At 44.5% G+C, this 22109-nt stretch overlaps 1 protein-coding gene across 1 annotated transcript in view; it reads right to left on the reverse strand.

Moving 5' to 3' along the window:
* Nucleotides 1-1697: 1697 nt before the first annotated feature.
* The window catches only part of FOXO4 (forkhead box O4), a 21313-nt gene continuing 901 nt past the window's right edge, over nt 1698-22109 (reverse strand). The window contains exons 2-4 of the mRNA XM_057372614.1: nt 21930-22109; nt 10811-12040; nt 1698-6802 (exon numbers count right to left, since the gene is read on the reverse strand). The exon at nt 21930-22109 is cut by the window's right edge and continues 43 nt beyond it. Of these exons, the coding sequence (XP_057228597.1) occupies nt 10829-12040; nt 21930-22109 (1392 nt within the window). The 3' untranslated portion in view covers nt 1698-6802; nt 10811-10828. The remainder of the gene's footprint in view (nt 6803-10810; nt 12041-21929) is intronic.

Genomic DNA, 22109 nt, shown 5'->3' on the forward strand with positions numbered 1-22109 from the left:
TGTAATAGCTGAGCCATTCCCAAACTGCACTGTGGGAGGAATGGTGTGTCCTGACCCATGGAGAGCACCAAGACAYGCTGCAGCAATGGTACTGCCACAGCTCCTACAACCCAATTCAAAGCCAGGCCCCTGGCTGATGCTCTTACCACAGCCATGAAGGGGGAAATAATAGCACACAAGGCAGCTGGGGAGCAGGCAGTGCACACCCACCATCTCCCTGTGCCCCAGCCCTCCTTCCTCACACACCAGCTCCACCACAAAGGTCACATGAAGTAGGGCAGCAGCCTTCCCTGCTGTGCTTCCACACCTGGGCCCATCACTGCTGGCATACAGGTGTTCATCAACCAGCAGGGGTTGGAGGCAAAGGAGGACTCTGGCCAGAAACCAAGCTGAGCAGAAAAGCTGTTTTTGCACCGGCTTCATGTACTGCTGCTCTGCAGGCAGCTACTCCATAAGCCAAAATACTTCTGGTGACAACTTGGGAGAGCTACATGGTCTCCAAGACTGCAAGAAAGGTGCAAACACGGCACACTGAACCCCCAGAACACAGCAGGACTCTTGGTGACTACTGAAGACAGTGTCAAAAGCAACCCTGAGCCAAGGCATTCAGGTCCCATTTTGTTCTTCTTGGCAATGCTTACATGGTACAGGCCAAAGCTCAAACAGGTATAAGAAGTGTAAAGGGCTTCTGGGCAAACGTATGTTCCCCTGTTGTGTGGCAAGTTTTGAACACATCCACTTTGATCCAATCAACTGCAAAATCTTCAGCATTTTAGGTCTCCAACAGCACCCATCATTGTGTGACTGCAAGACACCCTAAGTACCCAAGGAATAGACTAGTTCCCCTAACGATGTCCTCCTAATTCCCCATTTTTGAAAACTGGGTTAAATCTTGAAGCAGGACCCTTAAGGATCCCCAGGGAGTAATTTGCATTAACTGTAGTGAAGAACAGAATTAAAAAATATATTGAGTATCCAGGGCTTTGAAGGCAAGTTTTTTGGCTGTACACATATTGTGGAATTTCACAAGTGAGTCTTGATCCTCAGCAGTGTTAGAACATCCCCAGCCTGTCCTCTGAGTGTCTRACCAGGCCCGTGGAATCCATGCTCTACACTCCTTCCCTCGTTTCTCTCTCATCTCCTTACCTGCCACCGCTGCTGCTGCCACAYGAAGATATTTGAATGTAGCTATACAAAACAGTCACCTTCAGCACTCAGGTCTAGAAAGGCAAGGAATGAAAGAGCTCAAACAACTCTAGACTAGTCCTGCAGGATCTAAGACTCCCCAGGGTCGGTTTTAGGGCTTGGCACCCCATGGATCCCCAGGTACTGCCAGCAAGTTGTGACAAAGGGGCTCTATACACTGCAGAGCACACCAGAGCCTGTGTGGGTGGTCACACTGCAACCCCTCCATGTCTGGCAAACTAAGGGCCATTCCACTGAGGGGGTGCCCCAACAGCTGAGGATGGCAGAGGAAAGAAGACAAGGGCAAGGAAAAAGAGCTGGCCCTTGCCCTGAGAACAGAACAAATTGGATGAGACACAGAGCAGAGGATTACAGGTTTTTATTTTTCAAACATTCCCCCCTAGTCTAGCACATTCTACAGTCTTGCTAGCACAGATGGTAACAAAGCCTGTAATGGTTCAGAAGTTACACTGCTACAAGAGCAAACAAAAGCAGAGGATTATTTTCTAAAAAAAAAAAAAAAAAAAAATTATTGTGAGAAATGGGTGAAAGAGTGCACAGGGGATGTGGTGGAAACTATGTCAGGTAGTGCTGCCTGCCCTGTGTGCAGCAGACATCTGTGCTAGCAATGCAGAAACCTTTCCTGGGATCGCAGCAGGTGAGGACTCCACTGTGCTGGAAGCACTATTTCACAGAACCACCCCAATTGCTGTATGAAGGTGGCTCCTTTCAGAAGTAACCTATCTTCTATGCAGCCAAACCTCTCAAGACACCCTGGGGAGCCCCACAGCACCAGTCCCACAGCACTGCCCTTCTGAAAAGGAACCAGGGCTCTGTTTTTGTGTCCCAGAACATCCCCTTCTACCACACACAGTAACACTGCCTCAGCCAGAGAACCCTAAATGCAACACTGTCAGCTCTTTCACCTTCAGCTTCTGCTACCTCTTCTCCCTGCTTTACACCACAGTATTAGGAGTGATTTTGATTCCATCAGATACCTCTTTCCATCAGCWACAGACACATCAGGGTACAAGGAAAGACATAAAGGCTAGTCTAGTGAAGAGAGGGCATCCCTTTGCTGAAGGTCGAGCAAGTGTGGTGGTGGGTTAGAATATGCTCTGAGCTTTCACATGGACAGATCTTTCAGGCTTCAGAAGTCACCTCTTGCTTGCTTTTCCCCACTTTAATTAGAAGGTGTTCTTCATTAGACATGCAACTGAGGCAAACCCTGAGCTATTCCCTGTTCATGYTCATGTCCCAAAGTTGATTGATTTGCTCTGGGGTTTTTTTGTTGTTTGTTTTTCTTAAATAATGGATTCAAACTTTCACATTTTGGTGACAGTCCAGTACACTACTCCCAAGGCACTCCTACCCATGGCACAGGTTTCTTAATCCTGGAGCAAGGCTAGCCCTGAAGCATTTCAGTGTGGCTATAAATAAGCAACTAAGTAAGAAAATTAACAAATTATCATCTACATAAAAGCTTTCTAGGCATTTCCTTTGGAAAAGCTGATTAGTGCTACTTGCTTCTATTATGACTCTTGTTTATGAATACACCCAGGCTCTGGAATGCTTCATTCCTCTCATCAGGAAGATTTKACTGCTGTTTTTAAAGCAGCACAGAATAGGGATGACATGTTTTTAGACACACCAGCAGGGAAAATTAAGGGCTCCAAGAAGCTTTCAATTTTCCAAGCTCTCACATGAAGCTGGAAGTATAGTAAAATATGCTTAAATTATAAAGAAAGTTCAAGCAATTTGCTAAACCCAAGTGTAAATAAAAGCAACAAGTCTGCCTCCTACTAAGCTCCACAGGCCTAGTTACCTRAATCCTTTGTGGCCCTGAGCTGCATGGTGGCTTCAGTGCTGTGTAAGATGACATTTGATCCTCTGAAGATGGAGGAACTTATKGCCTGAACTCAGTGATTACAAGGAACACAGCACAAAGTAATGCTTCATGCCCARAGTCCCCTGCCCACTCCCCTCAGACACTGAACCAGGAGCATCACTCCCCATGTCTCTGGCCCTTTCTCTCCTCAGCCCACTCATAGCTGCTCTCAAAACGCAAGCCCGATCCTTCATTAGAGCAAAACCTAGCCCAAAGTAGGGGGTCTGTGGTGCTAATGCAGCATGAAGAACCACCCAGATATTATCCAGGCTCCAGCAGCAGCAAAGAGCAAATGCTCTGGGCAAGAATAGAAAAAAATGGGCAAATGTAGAGCAACCCCCTGCCAGGTACAGCCTTTCAGCAAGCAGCAATTTAGGAACTTTAGAGTGTCCTGCGTCCTATGAAGAAATATCCTAGGCTAAAAACCCTCAAGGTTTATGAAAATGAAGTGTCTGTAGAACTCCCAAATTCTCTGCATCCCTSCCTTCTGTGCCCACAATACAAGCTATCCTGCTAAACATACAAAAGAGAAGTTGCTGGCTTAAGCCTGCAACATTACATTCATAGTTTATTGAGCACTCCATGAGTCTTCTGAACACCATTCTCAGCACTGTGCACTCTCAAGATTCTCCAACCACTGACAACTCCTGCTGTGTTGAGGAGAGAGAAAGCACCTGTATAGACTGCTGCAAGGCAGAAATGTCACTGCTGGGAGCCTGGTACAGCAGGAGGTGCTCCCATCTCCAGTGCTGTCCCCAGAAGTATGGCCCAGGAATATGGAAAAAAAAAAGGGTATGTGTTCTATTCCTTACATAAAGGACAGGGTCTTTTCTGAACTCACACTGSTGCTGCACCTCCTTCAGCTGGAACAGGTCAAGGACATTACCAGATGAGATTAGGTCACATCTCTCTGGGGTGCTACCTGAGTGCTCAGGGCCAGGCTCTCTGCAGACAAGAGATCAGGCCAGCTCCCCGGCGCTGTCACAGTTAAGGGACACTTTGTAACAGCCTGAAGACAGCACTTCTTTCCCACAGACCAATCCAGCCAGAAACAGTTCACCATGGATATCTGGTCTGAAGCGCTGGTTACTAATACTGTCCTTTCTATTGCTTTGGGTTCTGTTTTTATGGGAAAAAGACTCACATTTAACATGAGCACACATTTCGGTGTCTCGCCCTTTGACACATGGCTGAGAATCATGGGCAGCCATTCAACTTGCCCTGTACATCATTGGATCAAGTTCCCTTCAGGACCCAAGCTGACAAGGCAGCACATTACGTGCCAAATAACATAAATCCTTCCAGGTCTGTTCTGCAGCTCAGAATGGCTAATTCTTAGTGTGGCATGTGCCAAGTGTTTGTGGAAAAGGTATCTATCCACATGGGTAATGAACTAACTCCAGTGAGAATGTTCATCCATTCTTCAAGTCTGCAAACCCCGGGATCCCAGCTTAGGAGCTGCCTTTYTGTTTATTTGTTACAATGAGGTGTGGCCAGACATGTAGATTGTGGGTAAATTTGAAACATCATCAGGAGGTCTGCCATGAAGGCAGCCTTCAAAGCAAAGGTTATCAAACCATTCAAAGGCTTTGATGGCACAGCATGCTGTAGATAAGACTTCTGATGACACCTTGTTGGAGGTAACCAGGCAATCACTCCTGTTCCAATCTCCACTCAAATGAAAATGAAAAGAGCAGACAAGCTGGTAAAACAGTATGGCTCATTGCACTGCATGAYACAAACTTTCTGAACTGAAGCCACCTTCAGAAAGTACTGGAGAGTCTTTCTGCCAGACCAAGCCTACCCGAACACCGTGAAAACACCATGTCTCCCACAGACCCTGCCACTGCAAACACCAAAACAGTGACAGGAACACGCCACTAATGCTCTGAACTTATCTTCTGACCCTTAATTTCTGTCCTGTAAGAACAGAGACAGAGGAGGATCCCAGGCAGACCCCCGAGGGTGAGCCTACAGGCTTCAAGTTCCCCAATAGTAGCAGAAACTTCAGCAAGAAAACAAAAACCCTCAGAAACCAAAAAATGAGCTACCAAATACAACAGATCACGCCCTCCATAAGGGCTATGCAGAGTGTCAGCAGATCTAGCATGATTCAGTCCAAACCACCTCTTTAGCAGACTAGGGAATCTGTCCTGTGGATCAGCTGCAGGCCAGCTACTTACTGGATTAGCTGAGAACGAGTGCTGTTAATGATTAGCATTTCCTCCATTGTGCTCTTGGCTTGGCAGGAGTGCCCAGCCTGAGCAGCTGGGCTGAGTGTCCTGCCAGGCACCTTCCCTCCGCCTCTTCTGGGGAGAGCAGCCACTCCCCAGTTATACTGCAGTTTCCTTCCCACTTTTCCAACATTTTCAGCTTCTTGACCCAAAATGCCTTAGGTCTGCCCCCTCCCATACTGTAGTGTTATCTGGTATCAAGGGGACAGATGCAGCAAATATGTTTTGTTTCTTTTTATCCAATAATCTCGTTTTTCAATTAAAATATATAATATATATTTAAAAAGGTTTAGAAAAGCTTCTATGTAATTTGCACCTACTTTTACATATAGATTACAATAATGTACAACTCTTCCCCACAGAGGTTTGAAACCACGGGGACCTGCCAATTCCTTCCCCTCAATCATATACATTATCAAACATCAAATGTGTTTGTTCCTAATACAGCTCTGAAAAAGAGTCTGTCGCTGTTGCCTTCTCAGACGGAGAGATGCGTAATAGGGACACACATTACATTGGCTTCATATTCACTGTAGAAAGTTCCCAGATTAGTAAAAAAATATTTCATCTATAGAAAATGCCCTTCTGAAAAGCAACCAGGGCTCTGTTAAGGCCACACCCAGGCTTTCCATTTTGCTGCTGTAGCAAGACAGATCAAAAACAAACCCAAAACAATGTTTTTATGTCCCAAAAAGCAGCTACTAGCACCTGTGCTTATTTTACAGCAGCCTGGTGTATCAGGAAAGTGCTGAGAACAGCATAGGGACTTCTCAAAACATGCTTCTGATTCAATGGGGCTCAGTTGGCACAGTGAAAAACAGTGTCCTCCTGTTCCACCCAGGGGGACAACAGGAAGCCTTCTATACCACGACAACCACCCYTCCCTGCAGAACAGTGATGGATGCTCCAGTGATGGGCACACTGAAACCAACCCCTGAAACAGCACACCCTTCTCTCCCACAGGGCTTCTACCAACCAGCTCCCTCCAATTCCTCTGCGAGTCTGTGGGATACCAAGTGCACATCTAGTGGCTTAATCAGAAAGTCCAACTACTTTGCCCCATGAGGCAAGCCAAGCGAGAGCAGAGCCAGCCCTCCACCAGTCCGAGGCACTGGGAGACTTTCTGCCATAGCAGAGAGAGGACAGCCAGTGAGAGATTCCTCCAGCAAACCCAACTCATCACACAGGAAAACACTACTGCCTGGCACACAGTCTTCTGGCCGAGGTTTTTCCCAGGGCTCCTCTTTGGACATGGGTTTCTCCAGGTGGTCCAAGGCAGGGTCAGGTTTGTAGGAAGAGCCATGGCACGTAACAGGATTATTATTTTTAAACTCTTCCTGTTGCAGCCAGATGCAGGTTGCCCCTTCTTCCCAGATGGGCAGCCCCTTCTGCCCAAGGCATGATGTGCAGGGAAACTGAATCCAACATGCTCCATTCTCTTCTCTGCTGGGGTGGGAAGTGAAGTCAGAACCCAATGTTCAAAACCTGAAGGACACTAGGAAGAAGAAAAATAGAGTGACTGGTTAGARCTCAGCTTCAGTGGGAATCCTGGATGCATAGATAAAGAGTTAATTACTACAAATCTGCCCCTACAGAACAAACATAGACCACAAGAGACCTTGATCAACAGAGAGTCAAGTAGAGGATGCAATTGCTCAGCTCCAAGCTTCAGAGCACAACTGAGACAGATAAGGTCAAAAGTAAGCATTCCTCCTGTAAGCTGACAGCTCTGCAAGATAAGGAAGTTTAAAGAAGGACTTGGCTAACACCAGAGGCATTGCAGGAAAGCAGMAAGGAAGAGGAAAATTACTCTTCACCTTAAACAACCACAAGTATTGACTGGTAGGGAAAGGACTGAAAAAAAACATTTTTAGAGATCACACACAAACTGTTTATGCTCACCCACTTAACAAAATCCTGTCTCTACCTTCCAACTAATTAAACATTTTTAGAAATCTCAATACCCCAAAAGTCTAAAGATGTCTTCTCAGGTCTTCTGCMTCACCTCAATAAAGCTGTCACAACTCGTTCAAACAAGTCTTGGAATTAGTCTAAGCAGACTTAAGACACTGACATAAAACCACCATTGTAGGTCTATGATCCACTTTGAAAGGCAAAGTAGCAAGATAAATGTAGGACATCCCATCAGCAGCATTCAGTAACAGTAAGCATGAAATAAACTTGTGAAAAGGAAAAAAAAACCACAAGAGGGAATCAGCCCCAAACAAGAAAAGACAGTAAGTTAAAACAGAAGCCAGAGCAACAAGCTGCTTTGGGAAATTGCAAGTTTATGAGGGTTTTATTTATTTATGTTTTGGCAGACAAAAATCCAGTGTTTGAAGCAAAGGGAATTAGAGCAAGAAAATCATGAATCCAGACCAAACTGGGTGAGGGATAAAGAGTTCTCCAGACTCTAAAGTTATAGAGAGTCTAACAGAACAGCTAACAATAATTAACTAATATACACCAAAAGAGTGGATGGATTTTACACTCACCAATGAGACACAAACAGTAGCACTTYACAAAAAAGGCAATTCTATTTCTGTGCTGTCTTCCTCTGTGGCTAATAGCTCAGTTTGCGGGTGCTACATCGCTGCTGGGCAAAGTTTCAATGTTTGATCTCTAATCTCCATGCAAAGAAACAGAGACAGGGTTCAAACAGACGCCTGGTGAAGCTGTGGACAAGCTCCTTGGCATTTAACTTGCAAGAAGAGGATAAAATCATGAGAGCTTTGAGGACCATGGGTAACACCAACTAGCTCAGATCTTCCTAAGTGCTGCACGTAAGACTAAGTACTCATCCCTAAAGATCTTCTCTTGCCTACAAAGAGAAATACTTCCCCAGTCCAATTTTGTTCTGGCTGCTTAAATCAGAAAGTGATCATTKTGACTAACTGATAAACCATTTTTGCTCAACATGACACCCATAACTGACTCAGAAAGCTATGAGTGAAGCCCACAGGAACTACTCAGGACAACTTTATGTTAGTGATCACTTAAGAGCAGCTTTTGCTAATGTGAACTGAACACGGAGAAAAACAGTAACAGAAAGAATATGAAAGGAAAAAGATCTGCCCCATCAGAGCAATCTATAGCTTGCCCTGAACAGTGATTTCCAAACAGGGACCCTAGGAACTCACTGCAGTAAGGAAGAATGGACACAGTCTTGACCTCCTCACAGACACTGATGTCTGCAGCTCAYTTGGTTTTGGAACCCGTTAATATGAGAAAACATTCTTCCTTCTTTTCCCAGGAACACTCCTATTTCTCTCCACATGTGCCCTGCTCCCCCTTTGCCAGAAACCTGATCCACCCCTCTGTCTTGGCAGCCTTTTGCACAAYACTTGCTCTGCTTTGGGGAAAAAGCTCCCCCTCATCCAACTCCATGGATTCCAGCACACAGGCAAAACAGAAGAGCTTGGCAAAACTCAGAAAAGGCAAACATAACCTAAGCACACTGACAGGGTGTGGCCTCTCCTCCCAGGGCAGCACTGCTGTGACCAGAGAAACGAGAAGCACGTGAGAGCTACGCTTTCTGCTCAAATACAATAGTGGTTCAGAGTTTGTTCCAGATCTCACTCCTTCGTGTCCATCATATYCCCAGAAAGTATGACCTCAACTTGTGTGAGCACAGCAAATGTGTGGAGCACAGCAAATACAGGGGTTTTAACATCAGTAGCTCCTGTTTTGATTAAGCAACTTACAAAGAATATAATAYGGAACATGAACATAACCATGCTGTAAAGAGCTCATGTTCTCCCTCTTGAGAATTTGATTATATCCACATCTTCAACAGTACTAGACCCTACCCTTTGATAAATAGTCCTTCAGTTTCTCTGCTTTACATTCATAAAAAAAACCAAAACTATGGTATTCTGCAAAGAGAAGTCTTGCCTACTGGGCCCAGCAATGCAGGACAGCTTGCATACATTTTGGAAACTTCTGTGAAAAACATTTCATCCCTGAAAAGTCCACAAATAYAATGGCCTGCCCTGATATGGCATAAAAACAAAAAAAACAAACCCTAACAAATCAACCCCACAACACAAAAGCTCAGAACAATATCCAGTGGAAACACTGCTCAAAAAGCCACAGACTTTGTCACTAACTTGCAAASAGTCCTAACACAGATGAAGCATGTCATTGTTTTGTCAACCAAATTGGTCTTTGAAATCGAAGTTTCTGTCTTTGAAATTGAGTTTCTGTCTTTCACCTGAAGATATTCAATTTAAGACACTTAGTAATTCATCAAATGCACAGTTAACAAACACACATCACTATAAAAAGCACCATAACAAAACACAAGAGCTTGACTGAGCCTCCTCTATCTACAATAAAGAGATCTGTTAGGTACACTTGTCTAGAATGTCTCTACTGACAGAGGTCACCCAGTCCAAACCACCTCCAAGTTACTCAGGTGTCTAGGAAAGAGTACTAAGGTCAAGTAGATAATAATTTCAGTCTCCATGGTTTTGAAGCTCAAGGGCTTCCCACAACAAGCAGTATCTGCAATTTGCCCTTACTTCTGCCTGCTCAGCTGGACAGTATTAGCAGCTGAATTTGCAACACTAACAAATACCAYATCTGCCTCCTAAAAAGGAAATATTCTTGGCAAGGCTTCCAGTTTCCAGCCAGTATCCAGCCTATGCTCCAGTCTGTCCATTTTCCATCAGCTAACTGAGTTCCAAGAGTGAAGCAGGCTTCAGTTCCAGTTCCCTAACTTTTCTACTGCCTCTGGTTTAAGCATGTCAAATCAGGGTGTCACAGCCTCAAAAAAGAAGGTATTTTAAAGTCTGGTTGTCATAAACACTGACAAATTGACTCTATTTGTACAAATATGACAAAACCTTCTTCCTTCCACCTCCATCCACACTGCAGACTCCTGTGTCCCATTCTAATAACGAGAAGCAATTCAATAATGCTGGTGAACCAGCTTACCTCTGACTTTACAGACACCATCCCAGGAAAAGGCAGTGCAGAAGGTGTGATAAGAGTGACTGTGTCCTGCTACACACAGACCAGACAGTCACGACAYGGACATGCTTTGCTACTGCACATACTAGAGAATTCTGCAAGGAATATCTATTTCTGGATAGAAATACAGCATGTGCTTGGCTCAGTTCAACCATTCTGYACATATTGATGGATGTCTTTATTTACCAAATCAGCACATGCTCTCATGTCAACTGCAGAGCTGTAGGCATTGCCTGATGTCCTCTGATGGAGTMATTTTGGGTGACAGGAGACAACACGAGTTTCATTCAGGTTGCTTTCTTAACTTTACTATTACTTTACTTCATAAAGGAGCTGACTACCTGTAAGTTAAATCCACCTACCTTTACACAGCTTCTTCTCCTCCTAAAAGGGAACACAACTCTTCCAAAAGCTTTTTACTACACTTTCAAAGAGGCTCTTTTAACTGCTGCAGAGTTGGGCACAGGACCCATCCCCGACAGGACTGTTTCCACTATTGAGCTGCAACATTCTACACAACTGCACCTACCTTTTTGTGCTCCTGAAGTTAACTTGGTACCCAGGTATGGTTGGAGGCCTGTGAGGTGCTGGGATAGCTGGGAGTAGGCAGAATGGGTTCAAAATTAAAGTCCAGTCCTCCATCCATGAGTTCACTGTTGATTATGTAATCCATATCACATTCAAGGTTCTCCATGTACATGTCCATGTCCAGGTCAGTGGGCAGCCTGTCTGAATTCAATCCCAAGGGAGCAGGGCTAGCAGATGAAAGGAGCACTGGACTGCCCAGCTGGACTGACTGGGCAGCTGCTGCAGAAACTGGAGCCTTCAAACTGGTGATGCTGGCAGTGTTTTGAGATGTCACTATGGGAAGCGTTGATGGCAAAACACTGGCACCGACTGGTTCTGCCTGCTGCTCTGCAGGCTTCCCTCGTGGATTGCCTGAGCTCATCTTACTCTGGGCAGCTTGTCCACCCAGAAGCAGAAGAGTTCGGCTGCTCATCCTGCTACCAGTCTGTGGGAGAACTGGATCCACCTGAGTCATCATAACATCCCTTGGAGGCGGAGAGCTGGGTGTCAGAAGAGCTTCCAAGGTCTGAGGGGCAGAGAAATGGCTGACAGAACTTTGCAGTGAAATATCAATGGGGTTAAACAGGGAGTTGCCAAAAGTCTGACCAGCTGCATTTGGGCTCTGCAAGGAAAAGCTGGAATCTCTCTGTATCTGACCACTCGAGGCAGATTGCTGGGTAGATAGCACAGATGAGCTGGGAGACATCAAATTTAACCCATCAATGAGCTCAAGCTCCTCAGTCACAGTTGGTGGGACATTGCTGGATGCACTGGAGTATACAAGAGAAGGAAGCAGCTCTTCATCATGGAGGTCATCCTGCTCTGTCAGGATAGGAGAAAGCCTGGCACTGATGGTGCTTGCATTGGAACTGGTTCGAGGCCGGAAGGTGTTCCACACGTCAGAGTCCTCATTGCTTCTTGAGGATGGGCTCCCAGGCCACTTAGGAAATTGGGAGCTAGGACTGTCAGCAGAGGATTCTGGTGCAGACTGGAGAGGAGGCTTTTTCCTGGATGCTTTACCTCTGACTTTTGCAAGTTTGCTGCTGTTGTCCATGGAGGCAGCTCTTCTTCTTGGTGCTTTTCCACTTTTGCCACCCTCGGGATTGAGCATCCACCAAGAGCTCTTCCCTGTGGCTTCATTATGGACTTTAATAAACTTACTGTGCAGGGACAGGTTATGTCGAATAGAGTTCTGAAAAAGAAAAGAAAGAAAGTCCACAAAATGTGAGGACCTGACAGTTGACACACATCCCACCTAGAAACCTCACAAGCTTAAATGGATTCAGACAATTTCTAGTGAAGAAATTATAACAAAAACCTACCCGAAAAAAACCTGCTATTTCTGTCTGAACATGCTTGGCAGCACTAGCAAGCAGTGCCATGTCTCACTGCAATATCAGGAGAGAAACTACCATGACAACTAGCAGCTTTCACGTAGCAAAATATTAACACAAAAGAACTTTAAAGACCACACAGAATCTGCAAAAAATTAGGCACATCACAGAGAAAGAAAGGAAGTTCAACATAAGCCTACCTGAATTTGAGCTATTGCTGTTCCCACCCTTTTGTCATCCCCTCTAACCACTATAAGCCTAACTAATTTTTTTAATGTTTATTTGGCCAGTTTTCAGTTAGATTGAAGCAGAGCATAACAGTGAATCCAACAAACTGGGTGAAGAGAAACAGCAATTTACTTCTTCCGTGCATCCATTAACATTTACACCCCAAAACCRGAGAAATGAGAGAGAAACTCTGAGGAACAAGAGTCCTAGAATCCTTGAGAGTGCCAGGCTCCCTCTGCAAGGAGGCTGTGTGCTTTCCTCAATGCATGTTCCTGACAGGGTAAGATGTTCAGTGGATACTGCACTCCCACACRGTACATGCCAATTTTAGCCTTTCTGCTTGGTAAGACTCCTTGCCTTTCCCAGCTCCCTCCTTTTGGTTTAGCTTTGCTGAAAAGTGCAAACATGTCAGTATACCATCATCAAACTAAATTTCCATTCTGCAACTGATAAACTCCCCAGTACTTTAGAATCAGGATAAACTCCCCAGTATTTTAGGATCAAGAAGCAACAATCTTCATTGTTTGAACAGATCCTCCATAAACTCCCCTCGAGGCCTATGCATTTATTTGATTTCTGTACATAATCTGTTCAGATGGCCAAATTACAGTTCATTAAAAGATGCTGCACTGAAAGCACAACAGCGGTCCAAAAGCAACATCTTTCTCATACAAACTAAAAGCTATCTAACAACCTTCAGCTTTCATGCGTACTCTTAATTTTTAACAAATTAACTGTATCATCTTTTTCCACCAACTCTCAACACAGTTCTTTCCTGTCTGCTGCTTTCCCTCTCCCCAMCCTTTTCCTCTCGGAAAAGTCCTCACCATGCTAATTTTGGCCACCTCACAAAAAGTAACATCCTAGAAAAAAAGTGGATGTAGATAAACAATACAGGCAAAGTGGAAAGTTTTCATGGAGAGGGAAGGAGATGTGAATATCATCCTGGCTTTGCTTTCTTTTTAACCTTTGGCTCTGGAGGATTTGAGGAAGACTGGCTGCTTGTTGCAACTGGTATCAAAGAATACACGTTCTTAACTGGAGAGTAAGTGCAGAGCCAGAGCCTGATGGAACACGTGTCAGTCAATGCTCTTACACAGTTCTATTATTTGAGCTGTTCATAGTAATAACTGTACAATACTCCTGCCTGGCATCTTCTCTAAACAAAACTTTCCTTTCCTTCAAGTGTTAAAACAAGTAATTCAGACTGGTGCACTGTCTCCTGCAAGGCTGATGCTTTCATTTCCAAAGAATCCCACCCCTTTTCCCAGGTAAATGTGCGTAACTTTAAATGCACACTGCTGCAGCAATAAAAACCACTACGTTGTCTTTAATTCTTCATTTGTTCTCCTGAAAGTAACCTGTAAACTCACAATGGCATCTTAGGTATCATAAGAGACAATTTGAGTAAATAATTTTTAGCTGAAAAGTAGCTTGAAGTAAGACTAGGATTCACATGAGCACAGTGAAGCCTGGTATCTTTTATGAAACAGTATCAAAGTGCTTTTACATGTTACTGCTGAACTGACATAATGGTTAAGCTGTAGAAACAGATAATTGCTGTGGCACTCCTTCCTTCCTCATCTTCAAACTCTCATCCTTCCATAACACAAGCATCTGTGACCTTATAAGCCAGTTTAGAAAGCAAACCAAACTGAAAAGTAGCCTTATCCTTCATTGAAAATTACTTTTCCTGCCTCTTTTATCTTTGTTTTCTGAACTACTTGACTGTAGGGGTCAAGTACCGAAAAGTAAAGAACAGTATAGCTGTAAGCAGAGGAAAAACACATAAATATTTCTTTCCAGAGGGTTAACTGTTATCTAAACTGCAATGTTATCACTTTTGMACCTCTCCTGCAGACTGTGGGAGGCAGCTCACTACTGCACTGCAGTGCCCCAAGCCCTAACTCACCTCAGGACTGAGCCTGCCTGCAAGCTGCAGGCTCGAGCCCAGAGTGTCCCAAACTCCAACTGAACACAYGCACCCACCAGTCCGGGTGCTATGGGACAGCACCAGAATGCACCTGCTAGAGTGATTCAATACACCTAACACATGAGGGGCACACTCAAATCTCACAGACAAAGCTAGGGACTGACCAATTATGCTAAAATAATCACAGAACTGGAAGTCAGACCTGATAGAAGAGGAAATGACAGAGTTCAGTCACCCAGGCAACCCTGACATATTTCCTTTCCCCATGTTAAGCAACCCACACCAGGAACATACAGATGACATTAACTTTTTAGATGCTCAACTTCAGCTGTGTGGGAGTATCCCAGTTGGTATAAGCATCTGCAAAGCACACGAGGTCTTGACTCCGCAACTCTTTGATCATAAAGAAGCATGACCTGAAGGAGGAGATGCAGGCAAGAATCCTTCAAATCCTTGGGAACATCTTCAACCACCACTTAGGGGAGGTTATTAGGTTAGGATTGCTATTTATTTAGGTATCTTATGGTGGTACTTCTGGCTGTATGTTAAGCATTGCCATAAAAATCTGCCAGCCTGTGTCTCTAATCCATCACAGATCAAAGATGAATCCTGCAAACCGCATTCAGACAAAATCAGTCTGAAATTGAAGACACACAGTATGCAAAAAACTCAAGTTTGACTAGAGACATTTACTGTACACTGAAGGGCAGACCATTCACTCGGTCCCAACCATGATGCGTACAAACTAGGATATATGGACTAGCTACAGAAGGGCAGCTAGCAGCTCATGCAAACTATTCTCCAAATCTTAGTTACCAGAACATTATGTCTTCTTCTCTGATAAAATCGCCCAGTCACATCTAAAGGACAGCAACACTTCTCATTATCAAACCAGGCCTGCTCCTACACCAACATGTGTGCTGCTGTAGATTCTTCCCAGCACCAAACAGTGCTTTGGTCTCAGGATGGAATAAGCCACTGGAGCCTGTGGCACAACCAAGCCATTTTCATGTCCAGTCAGCCTTCTGGACACCTGCCACAGATACCACGGAAAATGCTCAGGTGAAGGCAATACTGCAGACTGAAGGCCAGTGACAACCCTGCCATGGGACTATACAGTTTTGTAGGTACAGATGAGGTTACCTTCCAAAAAAATGAAATGTGCAGGAGCACAAGGAGGCTCCTGTGCCCTGCCCAGCAGAGCACATCCATGCAGGAGTGGTGAATGGCCTGTGTTAGAAGAGTACTCAGGGCCAAGCACAAGCTATGCTCAGAAAGACAAGACACAGAAGCTTTCCTTGCTTTCCTGGCCATTCTCCCAGGAACATCAAGTTTAAACTACAAACCACAGAGAACAGATTTCTTAACAAAAAGTCTCTCTCAAGAACGAGTGACAGAAAAAAAAGAAAAAAAAAGAAAAAAAAAGAAAAAAAAAGAAGAAAATACATGCAATCACTGCAGCTGCCTGTAATACACTCTCACTGCCTTGGAGGCATACAAAGAACTTGGTCTCATCCCAGCGCAGGGCCATGTTCCACGTGTCTCACTGCCAGGCCTATAATTGTGCCGAATTATCATTTGCCATGGCATTCTTGGGAGGCTGCAAGGGGAGAATGCTCCGCCTGCTGTATTTGTCAGTGCCTGTCTCAGGCACTCACCCAGCCACTTGGCTCCAAAGGCTTCAGGAAAAAGTCTTCCTTGTAGAGATTTTGCACCAGYAAGTAAACAACTGCTCCAGAGCCAGGGAGTTGAAACACTTCCCCAGCAATCCCCTTCCAAAAGGCACAGACATCAAGATCAGCAGACGGGGATCTGTATCTTAGAAAGAACATTTTCCTTTCTGTAATCTTTCAGCATGAGGCCAGAAAAAGARGATCACAGCCCTCGAAAAAGCAAAGACTGAGGTGATTTACAAGACAGGCAGGTAWACACAACAAAAGATGCTCAGGATTAGACAGAGAAGAAGAAACTTGGAAGAAGTAATACCAGCAGCCCAGGAACAGCCTTCTCYGAGGACTGCCTGGAAAACTGAGCTGTGCTGCAATGAATAATCATTCAGCAAAGCAACTTTCCAGAAAAAAAAAACTGGCAGGGAACAGGAAAGAGTAGCAACAAAATCTTCAAGTAATTTGACTGGCATGAAGCCAATGAATTTTCACCAAAAGATGATCTTTCCCCCACTTTTGAGAGGAACAACCACACTCAACAAAGCTTCAAATGAAAAAAAAAAAAAAATCTTGTTCTTCATATTTTTTCAGGGCACTACAACAAAAAGGGCCTGTTAGTGTCATTTAAGGAGGGCTCAGTCCATGTTGCTACATGGTGATGATGAGCCCTCTACACAACTGAGTAATCATCAATCAGTTTTCTTCCACCTAAAATATCAGACACCTGGTGACTCCACACTCACACCACTGTCCTACTTCTATGCACTGCCACMAGCCCCATTTTCCATACTCAGCACTCTGCCATTCTCCCATTCACAACCCTGCCATGCCCAGCGCCTTCCTCCCTCCGCATCTAGTCCAAACTACATGCTGTGGCCAGACCATTTATGGAGTAATGGGATTAAAAGGTAAAATACTCTGTAAAGAGAAAGATGATGGACAACATCCACCAGTGCTCGCTCGTCCAGTTCCATGCTGGACTCCTCAGCACAGCATCTGAACAACCCTCACTCAGCTTCTGTTTATTATTTCCTCCCTGCTTTAAGGAAACCCAGTTAGGCTGTCAGTAGCTGAGACAGAGAACATCTCCCTGCGGCCAAGACCAAGCACATCACTAATACCACATGAATGCATTTGGGGCCATATGAGTTAATGGTAAGAGTCCAKCAGTTTCTACTCACCCTCAGCTACACTGGATTCAAACAGGCAGACCCYCCCTTTAAAAGTCCTCTCAAATCACTGCATCCTTTCAGTACCTAAAGGGGATCTACAAGAAATCAGGAGAGGAACTGTTTTACAAGGGCATAGAGTGCTAGGACAAGGGGGGATGGCTTCAAATTGAGAGTGGGTTTACAGTGGATATTAAGAAATTCTTCCCTTTTAGGGTGGTGAGGCCCTGGCACAGGCYGYCCAGAGAAGCTGTGGCTGCCCCATCCCTGGAAATATCCAGGGCCAGGATGGATGTGKCTTGGAGCAAATCTGGTCTATTGGAAGGTAATCCTGCCCACAGCAGGGAGGTGGAATTGARATGATCTTTAAGGTGTCTTCCAACCCAAACCATTCTGTAATTCTGTATCTTGAAATTATCAAATTACCAAAAGTCAAAGCAAACCTAGCACTGCCACCAGACGTTCCAATCCAGGTAAAAGCTTTCTTAGTGAAATTAAGGAAGTTCTCTTGATAGTGATCTGGCCTCTTACCTGTTCAAGTTAAGAAGCTAAGGTTTTGACAAATCTGAGACAAATAAAAATCTTTAAGGATACTGGGGCACTGCAGCAGCTAAAGGAAACAGCTAACATGCCTGTTTTAGGAACTTATCATTGCTTATTTCCAGATCTGACTATAGAAAAAACCCCMAAAACTTGTCTGATTGGTAATCAGTACACCAACAAACAATAAACTTTCCAACTTTACTGAAACAAGTGTTCACATAATTCTGTATCCACTGAACTGGAATTTATTTGCAAGGCATAAAGATAGACTGGCAGAATCTACCAGCTGCAGCACAGTAAAAATAGTTCAGAGGATGGACAGGCTTGCTTTTGTCTGCTGGCCTATTCTCTTTCATGGAGGAGCTTCAGAGGGACAGAGGATGAGCAGCTGCTCCAACCTGAAGGCCCATGCTCTGCCAGGAGATCAGATATCCACAGCTCTGGGGGAGCTGGGGACTTTCAGAGCAGTACATAGGCACTGAAAGCCAGTTAAGTGACTGTGACTGAGCCCTCAGCCAGGTCTCCTGATCCATCTGGTCAACAGTTAATATCAGCTACATGCAAAATGCACGTAATACCAGGCAAGAGTAGAAGGCTTTTCAAGAAAATGCTGCCCATTCTAGCAAAGATTAAGAGCTGGACAAGTTTCCAGATGTGTGATACTTTCTGATTTTGACAAACAGAACACTTGGTAATTTTTAATTTGCAATATAGCTCCTTGAGCTGCTGCACATATGTATGAGGGTACATATGTTGCACATGTGTATATTCATGTAGACATTTGAAGTGAATGGGAAGTATCAGGATGCAGAGGTGTGACACCAGCTTCCCATAATTAATACAATAGTGCAGAATAATTTGTTCTTTATACTGCACACATAGGAAACATACGATTTTTTTTTCAGTGACGTACTTTTAGAGGGTGAAAAGGACGGCTTTAAAGTTTATTCTGTGGCTACACAGGAAAAGAGCTTTGGCAGAATACACAGTTTGTTTGACTGAGAAAGACAAGTCCTTAATACTGTTCCTCACTGTGACAAATTTGCTCATAATCACAGATGAAACAAGTGCAAACTGCTTCTGCAGGGTTTATGTACTTCTTTGTTCAAAACTCTCAATTCCTTCCCTTTGCAAGTAATCTCAAAATGAAAAAAGAATTTTCCTCTTATCCATAGATATCCACAGACCATTCTGCAGAGCACCAAGGGAAGGATTACAAAGAAGCCCCACAACACACCCCTGCAAGGACACTTCTGCCTTGAAGGCTGGTTAATTCTTAACTTCTGCCAAGTTCCTGCAGGGAAAGGACAGACTGCAGGCTCAGCAAATCTGTCCTTTACAAGGTGCTTGAAGTACTTCAAGAACAGCAAACGCCATCTTCCTCGAAAACACAGATTCTTCCGGAATTCATGGAGGTTACACCCTGGCAGTCTGTAACAGCTGCACTTCCCCCAATTGTATAGTGGTGTAGGACAGCTCTAAATTAATTATGAAACAACAATGAGTTTATGGGGTTTATATCAACTAAAGTAGATTAAGAGTTTTTAAAGACACATTGCTTTTAATTACTTATTCAAATTCTCTACTAAACTGCACTACATACAAATATTATCAGTTTGGCTCTGTCCAAACAAGACAGAAATGCCAGAACTCTGGAGTTGCACCACCATCTTAACAACTACCAAAATGCTACAACTAACTTTAGCAGCAGCTTTACATTAATTTACTTTGTCCAAAATCATTCATCCCAAAATCAAAAAATTACTAAAAAGCTAAGACAACTTAAAAAATTTTTCTTTTATTTTACAGATTTCCAAAAGAAACAACAACCCCCCCAAAATGCAAGCAGAGCTTTACAGTTCTAAGAATAACAAGGAAGAATAAAAACAAACAAAAAAAAAAAGGCAGGTCCATTCCTCAAGTAAAGACATGTCTTTTATTTATCCAGTTTGTCTTAAATATGCACCTATTAATTTTCTTCCAAGTCACAAAAGTCAAATTGAACTGAGTTGACTGATTCCACACCTGTAAAACTGCAAATGTCTGACCTCCCTTCACCTAAGGCATCTTAATGCAAACAGACTAAGGTCAGTGAAACAAACAAAACCTCTTGCAGACCTATGTAACTGTGTGTTAACAGAAAGAAAGACTAGAACTAACTTCTATGATTACACATCCTGCCAAGTTCTGCCAACAGGATTTTGAGAGTGAGCAGGAAAGAAAATTGATTGAATTGATTGTATTTCTATCGTGTTTTTCTGTTTGCTGGTTAAAGTCATGAGCTTTAAACTGCCCTAATCATAAGACAGGCTGATTCCCACCACAGTTGTTGTTGCTCTGCCCGCCCTCATCCTTCTTGGCAAGAAGTTTCTCTTCTTCTCCTAAAGCCAGAATTAGTCTGTTCCCAGGCTGAAAAAACAGAAACAACTTCACACTAAAAAGTCAATCACAGAACAGCTATGACAACATCTGAGCAGGAATCTCACTCTTGTGTGTGCACAAATTCTCATAGTGAACTTCTGGAATTTAAATCTACCTGTACATGACCCAAAARTGACACATAATTAAAACACAGAGTAAAACCAAGGACTGATGGTCCCATTACATCTGAATGGTTATAACAAAAGAACAGCTATACTGAATCAAGACAGGAGTGTATTTATTCCAGAATCTAGTCCAGGAAAACATTTCACTATATTCCACCTTCACCAAAGTATCTAGGGAGCATTTTAGAAACCACACTAAACTTTAATCTCAGGTACTACTGCCAGACACAGATATAGTCCTGACAAGAAAATGCACCAGTTCTGTCAAATTAACATGACTGCACGCAGGAGCAGCAGGACCAGGGAAGTAGCCCTAGCCTGAGGAAACAAGAATTATCATACAGTAAGACCATTAAAACCCAAGCACTGTCTCAAATCAGAACTCAGTAAGCAGCATTCAAACTATACATAGAAGAAAATAATCCATATTAGTTAAACTAGACACACTCTCTAGGAACTGTCAGCAAGCCTGACAAATGATAAAGGTAAAAAGTTTTGTGTTGACATGTGCCAGCCTAAAGCTGTGACAGCTGCATTCCTCTCACCATGTTTCTACCCTCTGGAGCAAGCGTTTGCACTCACACCACCACGTGGTGTGCCACTTCAGAGAGCTGAGCCAGCTGAAAGCCAATCTACCAGAAACAGACGTTTATTTATTTATTTATTTATTGTCTGAAATTAACTCTCTGTCCTTTCTAGATGCCCAGTCACATAAGCAGAGGAACACGTGGCTGGAGTCATGGAAGCCCTAAACCGTGCTGGCTGAACCTCCTGCAGAACTGCAGCATAGATGAACTGCTAATAAATACTGCAAACAAGAGTGTAATTCCAGTCTGTAGTGAGAGCAACAGATCACACTCTTTGGAGTCCAGTCTCCATGGCATCCACTCCAACACATCAGGACAGGCTGAGGGGCTATTTYGCAAGCCAGCTCTCACATTTCCCTTTCTCTTTGCTGGAGTTCTTTAAAGATAAGAAAACACCACAGCGCCACATGCAGAGGACTGAACCAGTCTTGAGCTCTTTTAAGAGAGCTCTGCACACACCTGTTTTCAGATCGAGAGAAGACATGGCAGAGCCTTTAGAGCAAAATATTGCTATCCCTCTTCCAAGCTCCAGCAGAAGCCTCCAGCACGGTACCAGGACAAAGCACCTTTTTTCAAGGGAGTCCCTCGAAAGCCAAGCACGCCTGCCATGACACAGTTATTTATATGGAGCTTTAGCACAGTCACGTGACAAAGAACTGCGGCCTTGTGATTAAAAACCCTTCAACCGAGGCTTTGCCCTGCACAGAAACACAGATAGAGCCTGTTAAATGACTCTCTCTCTTCTTCTGGGAACGTTTCTAAACGCAAAAAGCGCAAGGAGCAGCCTCACAGGGCCATGCCACCACCACCCGCTGCAGCTGTTCCCGCTGCACAGAGCCGAAGATTGGGCTGGGTCTCGGAAGTTGCGGGAGCCTTCACCGGAGCTGAAGCCCAGGCTCCGCGGCGTGGGGACCATGCGCTGGCACAGCCATGTGTCTGCAGCCGAGCAGCAGCAACAGGTGAGCACGGAGCGGGCCGGGCCGAGGCACGGGGGAGGCGCCTCCGCAGCCGCTCCTCGCCCGCTCCGGCCCCGGCACACGAGGCCTGTCCCTCCCGCCCCAGCCCGTCACGCACCTTCCAGCCAGCGGAGCTGTTGCTGTCACCCTTGTCCTTGAAGTAGGGGACGGAGCGCACCATCCACTCGTAGATCTGCGCCAGCGTGAGCCGCTTCTCGGGGGCGCTCTCGATAGCCTGGCTGATGAGCTCGGCGTAGGACTGGTTGCCCCAGGCATTGCGCCGGGAGCCGCCCTTCCG

This window comes from Malurus melanocephalus, unplaced genomic scaffold, assembly GCF_030028575.1.
Source record: "Malurus melanocephalus ecotype Western Australia unplaced genomic scaffold, MMel_1.1 scaffold_174, whole genome shotgun sequence".
NCBI classification, from domain to species: Eukaryota; Metazoa; Chordata; class Aves; order Passeriformes; family Maluridae; genus Malurus; species Malurus melanocephalus.